General features: G+C 48.1%; 1 protein-coding gene across 1 annotated transcript in view; it reads right to left on the bottom strand.

The window, feature by feature from the left end:
- wdr75 (WD repeat domain 75) overlaps positions 1 to 22,673 on the bottom strand; it is an 83,982-nt gene that overhangs the window by 48,847 nt on the left and 12,462 nt on the right. The window contains exons 2-7 of the mRNA XM_070875844.1: positions 10,561 to 10,690; positions 8,074 to 8,139; positions 7,889 to 7,988; positions 5,047 to 5,177; positions 2,922 to 2,992; positions 2,676 to 2,792 (exon numbers count right to left, since the gene is read on the bottom strand). Of these exons, the coding sequence (XP_070731945.1) occupies positions 2,676 to 2,792; positions 2,922 to 2,992; positions 5,047 to 5,177; positions 7,889 to 7,988; positions 8,074 to 8,139; positions 10,561 to 10,690 (615 nt within the window). The remainder of the gene's footprint in view (positions 1 to 2,675; positions 2,793 to 2,921; positions 2,993 to 5,046; positions 5,178 to 7,888; positions 7,989 to 8,073; positions 8,140 to 10,560; positions 10,691 to 22,673) is intronic.

Below are 22,673 nucleotides of genomic sequence, written 5' to 3'. Positions count from 1 at the left end.
CTAGAAACTCTCTCCGTTTCAAAATCTAGAATCTAATTTTACCCTCCGTTAAGCTTTCATACCAATGACAATTGAAAACTTTCAATGACATTTTGAAACAGGATTAATTCAGTATGTGGTAACTGTGTTTCACAAAATAGTGACAATGTTATTATGGAAAACTCCTCAATATTTCATAATATAGTCATTACAGATGTCTTGGTTACTCTTCATTTATTTCAATAGCATTGTGCCCCATTTTAATTCAGTTTCTGTACACTGAGCTACCCTGATGAGCACAATTGTAGTCATGTTATATCTTTTTTTTTTAAATAGTTGATTTTAATTGTACTGTTACAAAGTTTTTGAAGATGTAACGAACAGGGTGGATAAAGAGGAACCCGTGGATGTGGTGTATTTGGACTTCCCGAAGGCATTTGACAGGGTACCACATAAAAGGTTACTGCACAAGATAAAAGTTCACAGGGTTGGGGGCAATATATTAGCATGGATAGAGGACTGGCTTTCTTGCAAAGAGGATGGAGTACAAATGCAGGGAAGTCTTGCTACAGTTGTACAGGCTATTGTTGAGGCCATATCTGGAATACTGCATGCAGTTTTGGTTTCCATATTTACGAAAGGATATACTTGCTTTGGAGGCAGTTCAGAAAAGGTTCACAAGGTTGATTCCAGAAATGAGGGGGTTGACTTATGAGGAAAGGTTCAGTAGGTTGGGCCTCTACTCATTGGAATTCAGAAGAATGAAAGGTGATCGTATCGAAACGTCTAAGATTATGAGGGAGCTCGACAAGGTGGATGCAGAGAGGATGTTTCCACTGATGGGGCACTAGAACTAAAGGGCATAATTTTAGAATAAGGGGCCGTCCATTTAAAACTGAGATGAGGAGAAATTTCTTCTGAGGGTTGTGGATCTGTGGAATTCGCTGCCTCAGAGAGCTGTGGAAGCTGGGACATTGAATAAATTTAAAATAGAAAGAGACAGTTTCTTAAACGATAAGGGAATAAGGGGTTATGGAAAGCGGGTGTGGAAGTGGACCTGAGTCCATGATCGGATCAGTCATGATCGTATTAAATGGTGGAACAGGCTCGAGGGGCCATATGGCCTCACCCTATTTTTTAATCCATTGAGGCTGGATATTACCCTTTTATATACTTGAGTTCAGAAGTATGCAACAATCTTCATTGGTTAAAAACAAACAAGGTTTTCATGGCTGAGCGACTAGGCCTGTATTCACTAGAGTTTAGAAGACGGAGAAGGGATCTCATTGAAATGTATACAATTCTGACTGGGTTGGATAGACTGGATGTGGGGAGGATGTTTCCCCTGGCTGGGAAGTCGAGAACAAGAGGTCACAGTCTCAAGATATGGGGTTGGAAATTTAGGACTGAGATGAGGAGAATTTTTTCACTCAAGAGTGTGGTGAATCTGTGGAATTCTCTATCACAGAAGGCTGTGGAGAACAAATCACTGAATATATTTAAGAGGGAGATAGATAGATTTCTAGAAACAAAAAGGCATCAAGGGGTATGGGGTAAAAGTGGGAATATGGTTTTGAGCTAGAAGATCAGCCATGATCATATTGAATGGCAGTGCAGACTTGAAGGGCCGAATGGCCTACTACTGCTCCTATTTTCTATGGTTTGGGACTATTACAGCAACTGTACAACAGTGTCTGCAGTTCTGTTTACCAATTCAAATGCAGGGATTGTGGCCCAGTATCCCTTTATGGTGTGTTATATGGACCAGAACGTCTCCAGTTAAATTTCTAGTCTGTGCTGAATTATCCGATCTCAGTCAAGGCTACAGACTTGAGACTCCTGTATTTTTCTTTTAATTATTTATGATATTTACATGTTAAAAAGTATTCGAGATGCTTTGCTTGGAACGATTTCCAGGTTTGGACAGTTAGTTCTGACATTTTAATACTTCTATATCTTAGTCCCCCTAGCAGTGCTTTGTCTTTTTGAAAGTGATGGAGCATTTTCTTTGCTATGTAGATCCTTATAGCTTTTATTGTTGGCTATGTCTACTTTATAAAAGTCAAAAATAAATTTGTACATAGAAATGTTCTCAGCAAACTGTGTATTTTATAACTATGCACTCTGCATTCCAACAGTTACAAAATAATGAGGTAGTGTGAGACATATTTGCATCAGGTTTGTAAAGGGGGAGGGGGGGGGAGGGGAGGGAAGAGTTGGGATGAATTCCAATGGTCGTTTTAAAACCTTAGTCAGAAGTATTTCTTTAAGGTGCTCTCCAAGTTAAAGTAGAACACGAGAGGGGAGAAGAAAAGATCAATCATATTTACAAGGATTTCAACTTCAATATCATTTAACCTTATTCATAAGGACCAAGGTCTAGTTTTCAGGCTTAAATACATCCAAAGTTGTTAGCTGGTTCATAAAATCTAGATTTTATATGAAAAAAAACAAGATCACAAAGCATCTCACTGATTTAAATTCATTTTTTGTTACATGTACTTTTGTTGGTGCACAAGGGGAGATGAGGCAGGGAAGAATTCCTCTGTGGGCTAAGAATAATAAAATCGTAAATGGGTTTTCTGATTTTGTTATACACAGAAAGCTTTACCGTATGGTGGAAATCAAATAAAACAAGTTGCAAATCAAAGATGAATGAACTCAAGCTCCAGAAGAAAGATGACAGAATACCATACCAGAGTCGGATTTTGCCATCTTTGTGGCCTGTTGCTATACAGTCTTCCTTTGGGTGACAGGCTACGCAGGTGAATACATTATTAGCTCCTTTCCGATCGTTGATACTCAAGGGAAATCTTAAAATATAAAATAAAGCAGGATTATGATGTTGTTTCTTTGATTGCAAACATATTGTTTTGTGTGTTAGTCTGACATGATGAATAGCATGCAGAAAAAACCAAAGTAACATTCCAACCAAAGATTACCTATAACACTTTTTCTTTTTGAAGACCAACACACGCAGCTCAAAATCTTTAACTGAAGCAACATATTCACCCTGGTAATACAATTGAAAATAAAACAATTTTTTTTTAAAAAAGGTATTAAAGAAATTGCTTTTTACATTCAGATGAACTACAAAATCATTTAAACTTAACCTTAAACCAATTATGCACAATTAGTTTAGAGCTGTACGATTGATATTTACTTAACACAATTTATTAATTAAAAAGTTAACTTGCACATTATGGCCCCAAGTTTCCACACGCGGCGAAAAAGGCACACCTCAGAGCTGGGCGCCTGTTTTTTGCACTGAAAACGGCACCGGAAAAAAAGTGCGGTATTCTCGAGCTCCTTGGAGCTCGATGTCTGCTTGGCGCGGCGCACAGGGGGCGGAGTCTACCACTCGCGCCGATTTTGTAAGTAGGAGGGGGCGGGTACAATTGAAATGAGGCTTCTTGGTGCCGGCAACCCTGCGCTTGCGCGTTGGAGCATTCGTGCACGCGCAGTCTGAAGTAAACATTGGCACTCGGCCATTTTTAAAAGTACTGCAGAAAAAGTGAATATTTGTTTCTTGGACCCCTGCAAAGGCTTGTATTTTAATTTTCTTGATATTTCTGTGTGTGAGGGAGTGCTTTTAGCAGCACTGCTGAATAAATCACCTGCTGAAATCAGTGAGTTCAGCTTTTCACTGCTAAACTTGCAGAACCGGTGCCTGCAAATTAAGGACTGTGTGTTTGGAGAAATAAAAGTGCCAATTCAACTTTGCAATGGATCAACGTCCACCAAGAACAAAGAATTTCTTGCATGAGGAAGCAAACCATTGCATAATATGTGGTGTTGACAATGCAGCACCCATTCTGCAAATTTAAATATAAAGATGTCGATGTGGTTGCCTCTCCCTGTCCAAATGGCCTCAGTCAGTCCCCCTCACAGCTTGAAGGCTGCTGCTGTTCTTTCTTCGGCTCCCGGCCAGCCACTGACGCCACTGCAATCCCATGGCCGAATGGCCTCAAGTCCGTCCGGGTGCTGCATCTTCGCGGGGAATGAAGGCCTGCCCTAAGCACCGCAGCTCAGCTCGAAGGCTGCTTGCTGCCTGCCGCTGCCATCGAGACGAGACACTGACGCCACACCCCTGCCTCAAGCACTGCAGCTCAGCTCGAAGGCTGCTTGCTGCCGCTGCCGTCGAGACACTGACGCCACACCGCTGTCTGAAAGGCCTGCCTGAAGCACTTTCACACAGGTAGGAACATGGTTTATTTAATCTTTTCTTTGCTGATAAATTTTTATTCAGGTTGGATTTATTTGTATAATATTTGTATAAGTATAACTAAGGATTGATTGTAGAATGTAATGACTTCCCTTCCCCCCCCCCCCACCTCATTCCCTACGCCTAATTTATAACCTGCGCCTGATTTTTTAAAGTGTAGACAAGATTTTTTCAAGCGTACAAAAATCTTCACTTACTCCATTCTAAGTTAGTTTGGAGTACATTTTCACTGTGGAAACTTTGAAATCAGGCGTCAGTGGCCGGACACGCCCCCTTTTGAAAAAAAAATTCTGTTCCAAAGTGAAACTGTTCTACCTGACTAGAACTGGAGGAAACTAAATGTGGAGAATTCCGATTTCTAAGATACTCCGTTCTACACCAGTTGCTCCTAAAAATCAGGAGCAAATCATGTGGAAACTTGGGGCCAATATATCCAAATCATTTTTGTTCACATTTACTGTCGAGGTTAGATGAACTGCCAGTAACATAGCTGTTTTCCACAATGTACCATTTACAAAATTTCACCACCACCCCCACAGAAACTGTTGTCTTGTATTTCACCCGCAAATTAACCTTTTATTGGATAAAACTATTTCTATAGCTATAAATATAACTTGTGATTGAGCAACTCTGGGGTAAACAAATGAGACAAATTATACTTGGAATTCCTTTCCTCCTCAAATAAAAATTATATAGGAAAGTTACTGTATAATCTTATCACTACCTCAGTGACTTAGTCAAACTATATTTCAGATTTATAAATTCTTACAATAAAGAAAGTTTTAAATAAAATTTATAAAAAGGATGATTTTTTTTTAAACTGGACAATCAAAGAGTCCTACCTCTCTGCTGAAAGCTATGGATTTTGGTGACCGACATACATCATCCAAAATGACAAACAAGTCTGTTGCTTTAACTTCAACTTCTTGGGCAGTTGACTTGGGCAGATTGATGGACATCAACTGAAATTTCGCTGGCGAACAACAGATTGCAAAGTATGGGTACAATTCAGACGTTAGCAAGTACAACATTTAAGGGGAACCTTCCAATTCTACTTTACACAAATGCTTACCGTCAAAAGACATCCCATTGACTACCAAAAATAAAAAAGACAATTCGCAACCAGAGTCCAAATCTAACATTGTACTTGATCAGAGAAAAAATGGCAGAAGGATCAAAATTTAAGCTGATTGGCAAAAGAACCAAAGGCAAGATAAACATAGTGAGAAAGGAAGTATTAAGGGGCTTAGCAGCTTTGAAAGTGGATAAATTCCCAAGCCCTTATGAAATGTATCCCAGACTGTTGAGAAGCAAAAGAGGAAATAGCAGAGGCTCTGACCATCATTTGTATGTTGTACCTTTGTTTAAAAAGGGAGAAAGGGATAGACCGAGTAATTACAGGCCAATCAGACTAACCTCAGTGGTGGGAAAATTACTGGAAAAAAATCCTGAGGGACAGGATAAATTTCCATTTGGAAAGACATGGATTAATCAAGGAACGACATGGAATAATCAAGGACAGTCAGCATGGATTTGTCAAGGGAAGATCGTGTCTGACTAACTTGATTGAATTTTTCGAGCAGGTAACCGGGAAGTCGATGAGGGCAGTGCGTATGATGTAGTGTATATGGATTTTAGCAAAGCTTTTGATAAAGGTCCCACATGGCAGACTGGTCACATAAGAATTAGGAGCAAGAGTAGGCCATTTGGCCCCTCGAGCCTGCTCCGCCATTCAATGAGATCATGGCTGATCTTCTACCTCAACTCCTTTCCTGCACTATCCCCATATCCTTTGATCCCATTAATATCCAAAAATCTATCGATCTCTGTCTTGAATATACTCAAAGACTGAGCCTCCATAGCCCTCTGGGATAGAGAATTCCAAAGATTCACCAGCCTGAGTGAAGAAGTTTCTCCTCATCTCAGTCCTAAATGGCCGAACCCTTATTCTGAGATTGTGACCCCTGGATCTTTCTTTCTCAGCCAGAGGAATCTTTCTCCCTGCATCTACCCAGTCACAAATGTAATAGCCCATGGGATTCAGGGCAGAGTGGCAAGTTGGATCCAAAATTGGTTCGGAGGCAGGAAGCAAAGGTAATGGTTGATGGGTGTTTGTGACTAGAAGGCTGCTTCCAGTGGGGTTCCGCAGGGCTCAGGACTGGATCCCTTGCTTTTTGTAGTATATATCAATGACTTGGACTTAAATGTTGGGATATGATTAAGAAGTTTGCAGATGACATAAAAACAGGCTGTGTGGTGGATAACGAAGAAGAAAGATGCAGACTGCAGGAAGATATCAATGTACTGGGCAGGTGGGCAGAACAGTGGCAAATGGAATTCAATACGAATAAGTGTGAGGTAATGCATTTGGGGAGGTCTAACAAGGCAAGGGAATACACATTAAATGGTATGACACTTGAAAAGTGTGGAGGAACAAAGGGACCTTGGAGTGCAGGTCCACAGATCACTGAAGGTAGCAGGCTAGGTAGATAAGGTGGTTAAGGCGGCATATGGAATACTTGCCTTTATTAGTTGAGGAATGTAATACAAGAGCAAGGAGGTTAATCTTGAACTGTTAAAAAAAATATTGGTTAAGCCACAGCTAGAGTACTGTGTGCAGTTCTGGTTACCACATTACAGGAAAAATGTGGTTGCACTGGAAAGGGAGCAGAGGAGACTAAGAAGAATATTGTCTGGACTGGAGAATTTTGGCTATGAGGAAAGATTGGAGATGTTGGGTCTGTTTTCTTTGGAACAGAGGAGGCCAAGGGAAGACCTGATTAAGGTGCATAAAATTAAAAGGGGCCTGGATAGAGTGGATAGGAAGAACCTGTTTCCCTTGGCAGAGGGGTCAACAACCAGCGGGTATAAATTTAAAGTAATTTGGGGGGGAGGTTTAGGAGATACGAGGAGAAATTACTTTATCCAGAGGGTGGGGGAGGTCTGGAACTCACTGCCTGAAAGGGTGGTAGAGGCAGGAACCCTCACCACATTTAAAAGATACTTGGATGTGCACTTACCCAAGTGCCATAACCTATAGGGCTACAGACCAAGAGCTGGAAAGTGGGATTCAACTGGATAGCTCTTGGTTGGCCGGCACGGGCACGATGGGCCAAAATGGCCTCCATCCGTGCTGTAAATTTCTATGATTCTATGATGTAAGAAAAAAACTTTTTACGCAGCGAATGGTTAAGATCTGGAATGTACTGCCGGAAAGCGTATATCAAAAGTGATTTGGATAAGTTACTGAAGGAAAAAAAATTGCAGGGCTACGGGGAAAGGGCAGGAGAGTGGGGCTAGCTGAGTCGGCATGGGCTCGACAGGCCAAATGGCCTTTTTCCGTGCTGTAACCATTCTATGATTCTATGAATATAGCTTAAATTGGTTGCTAAATTATTACATGCAGATGAAGAGGCTCAAAACTAAAACAAACTTCCTGCACATTCCAAACTTCTACAAGATATCAGCTACAAAATGGAAGGAAGTTTGACCAATATACAATGATGAAATTTTGCAACGATCACAAACATATAAGCTATATTATATTAGTGTTAAATCAGCTATTCAGGGTCTTGTATCTTTGTACTTTTTACTATTTTAGGCTACACATATAATGCAATGTTGGCAAAGAATAACCTTCACTAAATTAGGTTTCAGAACTAATTTGCAAACTTTTTTTGTTACCTGAATGTTTATCATTAACTTTTGGAACAATAGCAAAGATGGACTTTTCATCAGCAGCAGTCGTGTATAGGGCAAGCAGTTCTAAATCCATTACAAAAGTCTGCAGAGGGAAAAAAAAGTTAACATGCATTTAAAAAAAAAACCATGATTCTTTAGTCAAAGTTTCAAAGTACGGCACCACTTACTTTTATTAAGATTCCATCTGTGAAGTCCCAAAGTTTAACTGTGCCATCCAGTGAGACAGAGTACAGCTGTGAACAAATAACCTAATCATCAGTAGCAATTTTAAAAGTTTTTCCATTGCAATTAATCTCCACAAACTTACTTAAACTTTGTAGATGTAAGTTTGAACCAAACATTATTTAGGCTCTCAACAGTATCAGAAGACAATGCACATTCCTACACAAAAAGGAGAAAAAGAACTACAGGACATTAGGTGTGCTAGTTCTATTTTTTGTAGGGAATTTGACTTGCTGTATGAAAGCTGGCATCACTTTGCCCTCTTTTGCTGAAGAGCAAGAGAAGGAAAAAAAAATACCGCTGAATCCCACCTTGGTCAAAGTCCTATAGTAGGGCAGGTTGGTGTGGAAGCTAGATGCACACTGAGCAACAAAATGTTTAAAGCCCACAGGTGAAGGAAGGCACAAATGGTGTCAGAGCTGCATTACGAATGTTACTGTGCTTCACATATGGGGCTGGTTTTTCGCTGACTTTGCGACTGGGTTTTCACCGCGATTTGACCCTCTGCGGCGAAAACCCAGTCGGTAGGATCTTCGGGCACCTTTTTGCAGTGGCGCTTCCATGCACCACCGGGGAGAGATGCGCCGACGTGAATTGCCACGGATTGAGTTACCGTTGTACTTTCGGCACTCTCTGCCATGCCCAGAATAGACAGATCCAACCTGGCGGTGCAGCCCTTGGAGCAGCAGTAAGTATGATGACCTGCAAAAAAGGTAAGTTAGTTTTTATTTTTTAATTCTTTTTCAGTGACTTAGTAGGTAAGGGTTTGTGAATTTTTTTTTACGTGTCTCCCCCCACCCACCCCAGGCCTCGCTTGCAGCGCTACCAGCCTCTGACTAAAGTTTCCGAAATTCGTGGTTTGCACCGCGAATCCTCATGCAATGCCGACTTTACCGATGTGACATAAAGGCCGAAAGTTAGGCCTAAAAACGTAGCGCAGCGAAAACAGTAATTCTGGTGTAAAACTACTGTTTTCGCCGAAAACCGAGCCCCATGGAATCCCAAATGTCGCCAGATAGGGTTTGCTCTAGATCTCTCCCCAAGGCTATATTTGTTGCATTGGTATTTTTTGATTGCAGAAAAAGAAAATGTCCATAACACCTCAAAATTGTGTCTTTGGTTGGGAAGAAGATTTACTGGAGTTAGAACTCTGGCCAAGTTAGGGCAACAAGTTAGGATGGGCTTCATTTGCAGGTCAGGCACAACACCGTGACCAATACATTGAATCAGTGTCATGGGATTACATCGGATATATGGCATAGAAACAGGCCATTCAGTCCAAGTGACGTTTATGCTCCACTCAAGCCTCCTCCAATGTTTCCTCATCTAGGTCTCCCCTTTCTACTATTCACTTCAACCACTCCATGGGGTAACGAGTTCCACAATCTTACCACTCTCCAGGTAAAGAAGCTTCTTCTGAATTCCCCATTTGATTTCTTGGTGACTATCTTATATTGATGGCCTCTGATTTTGCTCTTCCCCACAAATGAAAACAATCTGAGCCCCACCCCCCCACCCACCATTTATAAGTTTAAAGTTCTTGTGACCGCCCCATTTATCCTTTCCGCTAGGACCCTGGTCCCAGGTGGAGCCCATCCCAAATTTCATAATTTTAACAACCTCTATTAGGTCACCCCTCAGTCATCTCTTTTCAGGAGAAAAAAAAAAAGAGACCCAGCCTGTTCGTTTCCTGATGGGTATAATCTTACATTTCTGGTATTAGCCTTGTAAATCTTGTACACCCTCTCCAGTTCCTCTATATCCTTTTGTATAATATGGCATCCAGAATTAGATGCAGTCCAACCGAGATTCAATACAAGTTTAGCAATAACTTCTCGCTATTTCAATTCTACCCCTCTAGAAATAAACCGTAGTGCTTCATTTGCTTTCTTTTAAATCGCCTTATTATCCTGTGTCGCTACTTTGTGATGTGTGCGTTTGTACAGTTTGAACCTCCCTTATCCAGCACCCTCGGGACCTGGCCTGTGCCGGATGAGGGAAGTCATTGGCCAGAGAGGGGGTTGGGAGGAGGTCGGCGGCCTGAGCGGACCCTGAGAAGTGTTGGTGCATGCGCCACCCGGAAATGATACCAGAGGAGGGGTGGTGGCGGGTAAGGGAGGTTCAACCTGTACTCCGAGATCCCTTTGCTCTTCTACCATATTTAGATTCTTATTTTCCAAGTAATGTGACCTCCTTATTTTTCTTACCAAAATGTAATACCTCACATTTATCTGCGTTGAAATTCATTTGCCAATTATACGCTCATTCTGCAAGTTTATTATTTATTTCCAGGGTCTTCCACATCTCAAACGACTTAACAAAGCACACTCAACACTGTGATGTACCCTGTATACTGCACTATGCACACTGTGCTATAAATGCAGTATGTTTTACCGTGTTGTAACCAAAGATTAATTGCAAAAAACTCTTACCTGCAAGTGATTTTTGGGATTAAGCTGAATGCCTGTGACCAGATTGTTATGTCCTTCCAGGACATGTACACATTCCTCTGTGGCTGTACTATATATTTTCACAAGGTCCCCTGAAGCACATAACAAATATCTGCAAAACATTGTTTTAAGTTTCCAAGTAGTATTTTGAAAATGAAGGAAAAAAAACAAGAATCTAAAAAGGAACTAAAGGCAAGCACCATTCAGCTCATCTATTTTGTCCTTTTCATATCAATGTCCAGGACGCACACATACCATACGTTAGCTGCGTTCTACACAGGATGGGGCCAAGTTTCGGCCTGAGTTGCTTCTGTTTTTTTGAAGCAACTGGTATAGAATGGAGTATCTTAGAAATTTGAATTCTCAGCATTTAGTTTGCTCCAGTTCTAGTCAGTTAGAACAGTTTCACTTTGGAACAACATTTTTTTTTCAAGAGGAGGGGGGGAGCGGGGAGAGGAGGGGGGGGGCGGGGAGAGGAGGGGGGGGCGGGGAGAGGAGGGGGGGGGCGGGGAGAGGAGGGGGGGGGCGGGGAGAGGAGGGGGGGGGCGGGGAGAGGAGGGGGGGGGCGGGGAGAGGAGGGGGGGGCGGGGAGAGGAGGGGGGGGGCGGGGAGAGGAGGGGGGGGGCGGGGAGAGGAGGGGGGGGGCGGGGAGAGGAGGGGGGGGGCGGGGAGAGGAGGGGGGGGGCGGGGAGAGGAGGGGGGGGCGGGGAGAGGAGGGGGGGGCGGGGAGAGGAGGGGGGGGCGGGGAGAGGAGGGGGGGGCGGGGAGAGGAGGGGGGGGCGGGGAGAGGAGGGGGGGGGGGCGGGGAGAGGAGGGGGGGGGCGGGGAGAGGAGGGGGGGGCGGGGAGAGGAGGGGGGGGGCGGGGAGAGGAGGGGGGGGGCGGGGAGAGGAGGGGGGGGGCGGGGAGAGGAGGGGGGGGGCGGGGAGAGGAGGGGGGGGGCGGGGAGAGGAGGGGGGGGGCGGGGAGAGGAGGGGGGGGGCGGGGAGAGGAGGGGGGGGGCGGGGAGAGGAGGGGGGGGCGGGGAGAGGAGGGGGGGGCGGGGAGAGGAGGGGGGGGCGGGGAGAGGAGGGGGGGGCGGGGAGAGGAGGGGGGGGCGGGGAGAGGAGGGGGGGGCGGGGAGAGGAGGGGGGGGCGGGGAGAGGAGGGGGGGGCGGGGAGAGGAGGGGGGGGCGGGGAGAGGAGGGGGGGGCGGGGAGAGGAGGGGGGGGCGGGGAGAGGAGGGGGGGCGGGGAGAGGAGGGGGGGGCGGGGAGAGGAGGGGGGGGCGGGGAGAGGAGGGGGGGGCGGGGAGAGGAGGGGGGGGCGGGGAGAGGAGGGGGGGGCGGGGAGAGGAGGGGGGGGCGGGGAGAGGAGGGGGGGGCGGGGAGAGGAGGGGGGGGCGGGGAGAGGAGGGGGGGGCGGGGAGAGGAGGGGGGGGCGGGGAGAGGAGGGGGGGGCGGGGAGAGGAGGGGGGGGCGGGGAGAGGAGGGGGGGGCGGGGAGAGGAGGGGGGGCGGGGAGAGGAGGGGGGGGCGGGGAGAGGAGGGGGGGGCGGGGAGAGGAGGGGGGGGCGGGGAGAGGAGGGGGGGGCGGGGAGAGGAGGGGGGGGCGGGGAGAGGAGGGGGGGGCGGGGAGAGGAGGGGGGGCGGGGAGAGGAGGGGGGGGCGGGGAGAGGAGGGGGGGGCGGGGAGAGGAGGGGGGGGCGGGGAGAGGAGGGGGGGGCGGGGAGAGGAGGGGGGGGCGGGGAGAGGAGGGGGGGGCGGGGAGAGGAGGGGGGGGCGGGGAGAGGAGGGGGGGGCGGGGAGAGGAGGGGGGGGCGGGGAGAGGAGGGGGGGGCGGGGAGAGGAGGGGGGGGCGGGGAGAGGAGGGGGGGGCGGGGAGAGGAGGGGGGGCGGGGAGAGGAGGGGGGGGCGGGGAGAGGAGGGGGGGGCGGGGAGAGGAGGGGGGGGCGGGGGAGAGGAGGGGGGGGCGGGGAGAGGAGGGGGGGGCGGGGAGAGGAGGGGGGGGCGGGGAGAGGAGGGGGGGGCGGGGAGAGGAGGGGGGGGCGGGGAGAGGAGGGGGGGGCGGGGAGAGGAGGGGGGGGCGGGGAGAGGAGGGGGGGGCGGGGAGAGGAGGGGGGGGCGGGGAGAGGAGGGGGGGGCGGGGAGAGGAGGGGGGGCGGGGAGAGGAGGGGGGGCGGGGAGAGGAGGGGGGGGCGGGGAGAGGAGGGGGGGGCGGGGAGAGGAGGGGGGGGCGGGGAGAGGAGGGGGGGGCGGGGAGAGGAGGGGGGGGCGGGGAGAGGAGGGGGGGGCGGGGAGAGGAGGGGGGGGCGGGGAGAGGAGGGGGGGGCGGGGAGAGGAGGGGGGGGCGGGGAGAGGAGGGGGGGGCGGGGAGAGGAGGGGGGGGCGGGGAGAGGAGGGGGGGGCGGGGAGAGGAGGGGGGGGCGGGGAGAGGAGGGGGGGGCGGGGAGAGGAGGGGGGGGCGGGGAGAGGAGGGGGGGGCGGGGAGAGGAGGGGGGGGCGGGGAGAGGAGGGGGGGGCGGGGAGAGGAGGGGGGGCGGGGAGAGGAGGGGGGGGCGGGGAGAGGAGGGGGGGCGGGGAGAGGAGGGGGGGGCGGGGAGAGGAGGGGGGGGCGGGGAGAGGAGGGGGGGGCGGGGAGAGGAGGGGGGGGCGGGGAGAGGAGGGGGGGGCGGGGAGAGGAGGGGGGGGCGGGGAGAGGAGGGGGGGCGGGGAGAGGAGGGGGGGCGGGGAGAGGAGGGGGGGCGGGGAGAGGAGGGGGGGCGGGGAGAGGAGGGGGGGCGGGGAGAGGAGGGGGGGCGGGGAGAGGAGGGGGGGCGGGGAGAGGAGGGGGGGCGGGGAGAGGAGGGGGGGGCGGGGAGAGGAGGGGGGGGCGGGGAGAGGAGGGGGGGGCGGGGAGAGGAGGGGGGGGCGGGGAGAGGAGGGGGGGGCGGGGAGAGGAGGGGGGGGCGGGGAGAGGAGGGGGGGGCGGGGAGAGGAGGGGGGGCGGGGAGAGGAGGGGGGGGCGGGGAGAGGAGGGGGGGGCGGGGAGAGGAGGGGGGGGCGGGGAGAGGAGGGGGGGGCGGGGAGAGGAGGGGGGGGCGGGGAGAGGAGGGGGGGGCGGGGAGAGGAGGGGGGGGCGGGGAGAGGAGGGGGGGGCGGGGAGAGGAGGGGGGGGCGGGGAGAGGAGGGGGGGGCGGGGAGAGTAGGGGGGGGCGGGGAGAGGAGGGGGGGGCGGGGAGAGGAGGGGGGGGCGGGGAGAGGAGGGGGGGGCGGGGAGAGGAGGGGGGGGCGGGGAGAGGAGGGGGGGGGGAACCTTATCCACGCAGCCCCAGTGAGGCCGTTCGGCCAGAGCTCGGGGCTGCGTGCTTCGGGCCCCTCCCACAGTTTTGGGCGCCTGGGGCTACTGCACATGCACGCCCACTGTAGCGCGCATGTGCAGAGGTCCCGGCACTGTTTTCAGCGCAGGGGCCTGGCTCCGCCCCCCCACAGCTCATGCTGCGCCGCGCCCAGCTCCAGAGGGCCTGCAGGGAGCCGGAGAATAGGTGAGGTTTTTTTTTTAGGCGCAATTTGTGGTGCGAAAAACGGGCTGCGCCTAAACTTGGGCCCAATACAACTACTAAACTTGTTAAAATGGTACTTGCAACACACCAATAAAAATGAAAATTAAAAGGTCCACAATAACCAATATAAAAATGTTACCAAAGCAAAAAAATTGTGTTACACAGAAAGCAAAAATAAATTGTGTTATGCACAGAATACTTGCATTTATCCAGCACCCTTAATGTAGGAAATGCTACACAATGCTTTAGAGGAGGAAAAGTTAATAAAAGGAATGGATGCCAAGCCATGGTGGGAGAACCAGCAGGTGACTGAAAATTTGAAAGAAAGACTTGCATTTATATTGTGCTTTTCACAACCACCAGACATCCCAAAGCACTTTACAGCCAATGAAGTACTTTTTTTTTTGAAGTGTTGACACTGTTGAAGTCAGTGGTAAGGAAGGACAGTTTATAGTGTGACCGAAAACAATGGCTTGGTCTTCCAGCTCATTCATGACTTGATATCATAGTCTTCTCAGAACTACTAGCAGATTAACTATGGGGAATTTAACAAGTAAAGGTAAAGCATCCACAGGGACAAAAATCAGTGAGCCCAATCCGCTGGATTCTGCTCGAGATTCTTTTTTAAATGGCCCATGATCAGAAATGTAAAATTGCAAATTTGACTTCAGAGCAACTGCAAAAATGAAAGATCCCAGTTGTGCAATTGCTTTTAACCACTCCCACAATATGACTGGAGTATGGGAACACTGCTCAAGGTTCTACAGCCATGTATACTCGAGGAGTATAGCAATAATGGTCCTCTGTACTGTTATACACTATTTTCTTCGTATAATAAGCTTCAATTTTAATCTCAAAACATTTACAAATGTTCAAGTGTCAGCCGTGGTTCAGTAGGTAGCACTCTCCAGAGTTGTACTTCAAATAGGCCGGGACCAATATCCTTACGGGGGAGGGGGTCGGTTGCTAGTGCTGTTAGGGAGGGTTTAAATTAGGTATTGCTGAGATGGTGGCATGCTGGGGGATGGAGTCGAGGACACTCATGTCAAAGCCAGAGTCTCGATTAAAGAGATCTTCGAAGTGCTCCTTCCAGTGGGTCCTGACTGCCTCGGTATCCTTAGTGAGTGTCTCCCCGTTGTTGGCCAGCAGTGGGGTGAGGCCTTGGGTAAAAGGTCCTCCACCAACCTGACCCCACCACACAGCACTGCCCCCTCCGGTCACCAAAGTCCACTGGCTTTGGGACAACGTGGACCATTTTCCATAGCGCGGGGAGCCTACTATTAGCAAGGGCAGACATAGATGAGGTCTAACACCGCCTCCAATATGCCACCACAGCCTTCGGTCGCCTGAGGAAGAGAATCTTTGAAGACCAGGACCTCAAATCGTGCACCAAGCTTATGGTCTACAGGGCAGTAGTGATACCCGCTCTCCTATTTGGCTCAGAGACGTGGATCATATATAGTAGACACCTCAAAAGTACCACCAGCGCTGCCTTTGCAAAATCCTGCAAATCCACTGGGAGGATAGATCAGCCGAACATCCCCAGCATCAAAGCATTGACCACACTCGACCAGCTCTGTTGGGCGGGCCACACCTTCCGCATGCCCGACACGAGACTTGCAAAGCAAGCGCTCTACTCGGAACTTCTACACAGCAAGCGAGCCCCAGGTGGGTAGAGGAAACGTTTCAAGGACACCTTCAAAGCCTCCTTGATTAAGTTCAACATCTCCACCGGAATCTGGGAATCCCTGGCCCAAGACCACCTTAAGTGCAGGAAGAGCATCCGGGAGGGCGCTGAGCACCTCAAGTCTCGTCGCCGAGAGCATGCAGAAACCAAACGCAGACAACGGAAGGAGCATGCAGCCAACCAGATTCCCCACCCACCCTTTCCTTCAATGACTGTCTGTCTGTCCCACCTGTGACAGAGACTGTGATTCCCGCATTGGACTGCAGAGTCACCTGAGAACTCACTTTTAGAGTGGAAGCAAGCCTTCCTCAATTTCGAGGGACTGCCTATGATGATGATACTAGGTATTAGAGAGACATGGCTGAAAGGAGGGCAGGAATGGCAGCTCAACATTCCTGGTTACAAGGTTTTCAGACGAGGGGGGGAATTTAAAAAAGGGAGGTGGGGAGGCACAATATTGATTAAAGAAACAATTACAGCTATGAGGAGCAATGATATGTTGGAAGGATCATCAACTGAGGTCATATGGGTTGAACTGAACAAAAAAGGGGCAATCACACTGCTGGGAGTGTACTATAGACCCCCAGTCAGAGGGAGATAGAAGAACAAATATGTAGGCAAATTTCTGAGAAGTGCAAAAGCAATAGAGCAGTAATAGTAGGGGACTTCAACTACCCAAATATTAACAGAGATAGAATTAGTGTGAAAGGTATGGAGGGATACCTTTCAACCAGTACATAGGAAGTCCACAAGAGAGGGGACGGTTCTGAACTTAATTTTAGGGAATGAAGCTGGGCAGGTTAAGTTGGTTAACGGACAGAAAACAGAGAGTAGGGGTAAATGGATCTGTTTCAGGTTGGCAGACTAGTGGGGTGCTGCAAGATCAGTGCTGGGGCATCAGCTATTTATAATCTATATTAATGACCTCGATGAAGGGACCGAGTGCAATGCATCTAAATTTGCTGATGATACATAGCTCGGTGGGATAGTAAACTGTGAGGAGAACACAAAGCATCTCAAAAGGAATTTAGGTAGACTAAGTGAGTGGGCAGATGGAGTAGTATAATGTAAGGAAATGTGAGGTTATTCACTTTGGTAGGAACAGATAAACATAATATTTTTTAAATGGTGAGAAACTTTTAAATGTTGGTGTTCAGAGATTTGGGTGCCCCTGTACATTAAACACAGAAAACTAGCATGCAGGCAGAGCAAGCAGTAAGGAAAACAAATGGCATGTTTTTCTTTATTGAAAGGGGGTTGGAATACAAGAGCAAGGAAATCTTGCTGCAATTGTACAGGGCCTTGGTGAGACCACACCTGGAGTACAGTGCAGACTGGAATGTAGGACCCTCCCCCCCCCAGCTATTTACAATATAGCTTAATGATTTAGATGAAGGAATTGAATGTAATATCTCCAAGTTTGCAGATGACACTAAGCTGGGTGGTGGTGTGAGCTGTGAGGAGGATGCCAAGCGGCTGCAGGGTGACTTGGACAGGTTAGGTGAGTGGGCAAATGCATGGCAGATGCAGTAGATAAATGTGAGGGTATTCACTTTGGTGGCAAAAACAGGAAGGCAGAATATTATCTGAATGGTCAGATTAGGAAAAGGGGAGATGCAACGAGACCTGGGTGTCATGGTTCATCAGTCATTGAAAGTAAGCATGCAGGTACAGCAGGCAGTGAAGAAGGCAAATGGCATGTTGGCCTTCATAGCGAGAGGATTTGAGTATATGAGCAGGGAGGTCTTACTGCAATTGTACAGGGCCTTGGTGAGACCACACCTTGAATACTGCGTACAGTTTTGGTCTCCTAATCGGAGGACGGACATTCTTGCTATAGAGGGAGTGCAGCCAAGGTTCACCAGACTGATTCCCAGGTTGGCAGGACTGACATATGAAGAAAGACTGGATCGACTAGGCTTATATTCACTGGAATTTAAAAGAATGAGAGGGGATCTCATAGAAACATAAAATTCTGACGGGATTGGACAGGTTAGATGCAGGAAGTATGTTCCCGATGTTAGGGAAGTCCAGAACCAGGGGTCACAGACTAAGGATAAGGGGTAAGCCATTTAGGATCAAGATGAGGAGAAACTTTTTCATTCAGTTGTGAACCTGTGGAATTCTCTACCACAGAAAGTTGTTGAGGCCAGTTAGTTAGATATAGTCAAAAGGGAGTTAGATGTGACCCTCACAGCTAAAGGGATCAAGTGGTATGGAGAGAAAGCAGGAATGGGGTACTGAAGTTGCATGATCAGCCATGATCATATTGCATGGTGGTGCAGGCTCGAAGGGCCAAATGGCCTACTCCTGCACCTATTTTCTATGTTTCTAGGGTGTATGATTAAGATGTTTGCAATGATACAAAAATTGGCCGTGTGGTTGATAATGAAGAGGAAAGCTGTAGACTGCAAGAAGATACCAATGAACTGGTCAGGTGGGCAAGAGTGGCAAATGTAATTCAATCCAGAGAAGTGTGAAGTAATGCATTTGGGGAGGGCAAACAAAGCAAGGGAATAGACAATAAATGGTAGGACACAGAAGTGTAGAGGAACAGAGGGACTTTGGAGTGCATGTCCACAGATCCCTGAAGGTAGCAGGACAGGTAGATGAAGTGATTAAGGCGGCATATGGGATACATGACTTTAATAGTTGAGGCAAAGAATATAAAAACAGTGGGGGTTATGTTTGAACTGTATAAAACACTAGTGAGGCCACAGCTAGAGTACTGCGTGCAGTTCTGGTCACCACATTACAGGAAAGATGTGATTGCACTAGTGAGGGTACAAAGGAAAGATTGGGTAGGATGGAGTTATTTTCTTTGGAACAGAGGAAGCTGAGGGAAGAATGTTATTGAGGTGTATAATATTATGTGGGGTCTAGGCAGAATAAATAGGAAGGACCTGTTCCCCTTAGCAGAGGGGTCAATAACCAGGGGAGATAGATTTAAAGTAAGTGGTGGGAGGTTTGGAGGGGATTGGAGGAGAAATGTTTTCACCCAGAGGGTGGTGGGGGTCTGGAACTCAATGCCTGAAAGGGTGGTAGAGGCAGAACCCCTCATAGCATTTAAAAAGTACTTGGATATGCATTTGAAGTGCCGTAACTTACAAGGCTACAAACCAAGAGCTGGAAAGTGGGATTAGGTTGGATAGTTCTTTGTCAGCCGGCATGAACATGATGAGCCAAATGACCACCTCCTGTGCTGTAAATTTCTACGATTCTATTCTATGTCAGAAGGTTGTGGGTTCAAGTCCCACTGTAGAGACTTGAGCACAAAATTCTAGGCTGACACTTCAGTACAGTACAGAGGGAGTGTTGCACTGTCGGAGATGCCATCTTTCGGATGAGGTATTTAACAATACAACAACAACAACATGGGTGGCTCTGCTGCACAGGAGGGCAGGAAAAAAGTGGGAGAGCTATAGTGGTAGGGGATTCTATTGTAAGGGGAATAGATAGGCGTTTCTGTGGCCGCAAACAAGACTCCAGGATGGTATGTTGCCTCCCTGGTGCAAGGGTCAAGGATGTCTTGGAACGGCTGCAGGGCATTCTGGAGGGGGAGGGTGAACAGCCAGTTGTCGTGGTGCATATAGGAAACGATATAGGTAAAAAGCAGGATGAGGTCCTTCAAGCTGAATTTAGGGAGCTAGGAGTTAAATTAAAAAGTAGGACCTCAAAAGGTAGTAATTTCAGGATTGCTACCAGTGCCACATACTAGTCAGAGTAGAAATAGCAGGAGAGTTAAGATGAATGGTGCAAGAGGGAGGGATTCAAATTCCTGGGACATTGGAACCGGTTCTGGGGGAGGTGGGACCCGTACAAACCGGACGGTCTGCACCTGAGCAGGACCGCAACCGATGTCCTTGGCGGAGCGGTTGCTAGTGCTGTTGGGGAGGGTATAAACTAAAAAGGCAGGGGGATGGGAATCTATGCAGGGAGGCAAAGGGAAGTAAAAAGGAGGCAGAAGCAAAAGGTAGGAAAGAGAAAAGCAAGAGTGGAGGGCAGAGAAATCAAGGGCAAAAATCAAAAAGGGCCATATTACAACATAATTCTAAAAGGACAAAGTGTTAAAAAAAACAAGCCTGAAGGCTCGGAGTCTCACTGCGAGGAGCATTCGTAATAAGGTGGATGAATTGACTGCACAGATAGCTGTTAACGGATATGATGTAATTGGGATTACGGAGACATGGCTCCAGAGTAACCAAGGCTGGGAATTCAACATCCAGGGGTATTCAATATTCAGGAAGGACAGACAGGAAGGAAAAGGAGATGGGATAGCATTACTGGTTAAACAGGAGATTAATGCAATAGTAAGGAAGGACATTTGCGTGGATGATGTGAAATCTATATGGGTAGAGCTGCGAAACACCAAAGGGTAGAAAACATTAGTGGGAGCTATGTACAGACCACCAAACAGTAGTAGGGAGTTTGGGGATGGCATCAAACAGGAAATTTGGGACGTGTGCAATAAGGGTACAGTAGTTATCATAGGTGACTTTAATCTGCATATTGATTGGGCTAACCAAACTGGTAGCAATACTGTGGAGGAGGATTTCCTGGAGTGTATACGGGATGGCTTTCTAGACCAATATGTCGAGGAACCAACTAGAGAGCAGGCCATCCTAGACTGGGTCTTGTGTAACAAGAGAGGATTATTTAGCAATCTGGTCGTGCGGGGCCCCTTGGGGAAGAGTGACCATAATATGGTAGAATTCTTCATTAAGATGGAGAGTGACACAGTTAATTCAGAGACTAGGGTCCTGAATTTAAAGAAAGGAAACTTTGACGGTATGAGACGTGAATTGGCTAGGATAGACTGGCAAATGATACTTAAAGGGTTGACGGTGGATAGGCAATGGCAGACATTTAAAGATCACATGGATGAACTACAACAATTGTGCATCCCTGTGTGGCGTAAGAATAAAAAAGGGAAGGTGGCTCAACTGTGGCTAACAAGGGAAATTAGGGATAGTGTTAAATCCAAGGAAGAGGCATATAAATTGGCCAGAAAAAGCAGAAAACCAGAGGACTGGGAGAAATTTAGAATTCAGTAGAGGACAAGGGTTTAATTAGGAGGGGGAAAATAGAGTATGAGTGTAAGCCTGCAGGGAACATAAAAACTGACTGCAAAAGCTTCTATAGATATGTGAAGAGAAAAAGATTAGTGTAGACTAATGTAGGTCCTTTGCAGTCAGAATCAGGTAAATTCATAATGGGGAACAAGGAAATGGCAGACCAATTGAACAAATACTTTGGTTCTGTCTTCACTAAGGATAACACGAATAACCTCCCGAAAATATTAGGGGACCGAGGGTCTAGCGAGAAGGGGGAACTGAGGGAAATCCTTATTAGTCAGGAAATGGTGTTAGGGAAATTGAGGGGACTGAAGGTCGATAAATCCCCAGGGCCTGATCGTCTGCATCCCAGAGTACTTAAGGAAGTGGCCCTAGAAATAGTGGATGCATTGGTACATTTTCCAACATTCTATAGACTCTGGTTCAGTTCCTGTGGATTGGAGGGTAGCTAATGTAACCCCACTTTAAAAAAAAAAGGATATAAAAACAGGGAATTATAGACCGGTTAGCCTGACATCGGTAGTGGGGAAATTGTTGGAATCAATTATTAAAGATGTAATAGCAGCGCATTCGGAAAGCAGTGACAGGATGAGCCCAAGTCAGCATGGATTTCTGAAAGGGAAATCATGCTTGACAAATCTTCTGGAATTTTTTGAGGATATAACAATTAGACTAGATAAGGGAGAACCAGTGGATATGGTGTATTTGGACTTTCAAAAGGCTTTTGACAAGGTCCCACACAAGAGATTAGTGCGCAAAATTAAGGCACATGGTATTGGGGGTAATGTATTGATGTGGAGAAATGGTTGGCAGACAGGAAGTGAAGAGTGGGAATGAACAGGTCCTTTTCAGAATGGCAGGCAGTGACTAGTGGGGTGCCGCAGGGTTCAATGCTGGGACCCCAGCTATTTACAATATACATTAATGATTTAGAAGGAGGAATTGAATGTAATATCTCCAGGTTTGCAGATGACTGGGTGGCAGTGTGAGCTGTGAGGAGGATGCTAGGAAGCTGCAGGGGAACTTGGGACAGATTAGGTGAATGGGCAAATGCACGGCAGATGCAGTATAATGTGGATAGATGAAGGGTTATCCACTTTGGTTGCAAAAACAGGAAGGCAGATTATCTGAATGGTGACAGATTAGTAAAAGAGGACGTGCAACGAGACCTGGGTGTCATGGTACATCAGTCATTGAAGGTGGGCATGCAGGTACAGTAGGCAGTAAAGGAAGCAAATGGCATGCTGGCCTTCACAGCGAGAGGATGTGAGTATAGGAGCAGGGAGGACTTACTGCAATTGTACAGGACCTTGGTGAGACCACACCTTGTGTATTGTGTGCAGTTTTGGTCTCCTAATCTGAGGAAGGACATTCTTGCTATTGAGGAAGTGCAGCGAAGTTCACCAGATTGATTCCCGGGATGGCAGGACTGACATATGAAGAAAGACTGGATCGACTTGGCTTATATTCACAGGAATTTAGAAGAATGAAAGGGGATCTCATAGAAACATAAAATTCTGACAGGATTGGACAGGTTAGATGCAGGAAGAATGTTCCCGATGTTGGGGGAGTCCAGAACCAGGGGTCACAGTCTAAGGATAAGGGGTAAGCCATTTAGGACCGAGATGAGGAGAAATTTCTTCACTCAGAGTTGTTAACCTGTGGAATTCTCTTACTCAGAGTTGTTGATGACAGTTCGTTAGATATAGTCAAGAGGGAGTTGGATATGGCCCTTATGGCAAAAGAGATCAAGGGGTATGGAGAGAAAGCAGGAAAGGCGTACTGAGGTGTATGATCAGCCATGATCTTATTGAAT

The sequence above is a fragment of the Pristiophorus japonicus genome, chromosome 3 (assembly GCF_044704955.1).
Source record: "Pristiophorus japonicus isolate sPriJap1 chromosome 3, sPriJap1.hap1, whole genome shotgun sequence".
Taxonomy (NCBI): Eukaryota; Metazoa; Chordata; class Chondrichthyes; family Pristiophoridae; genus Pristiophorus; species Pristiophorus japonicus.
This window is presented reverse-complemented; position numbering and strand designations above follow the sequence as displayed.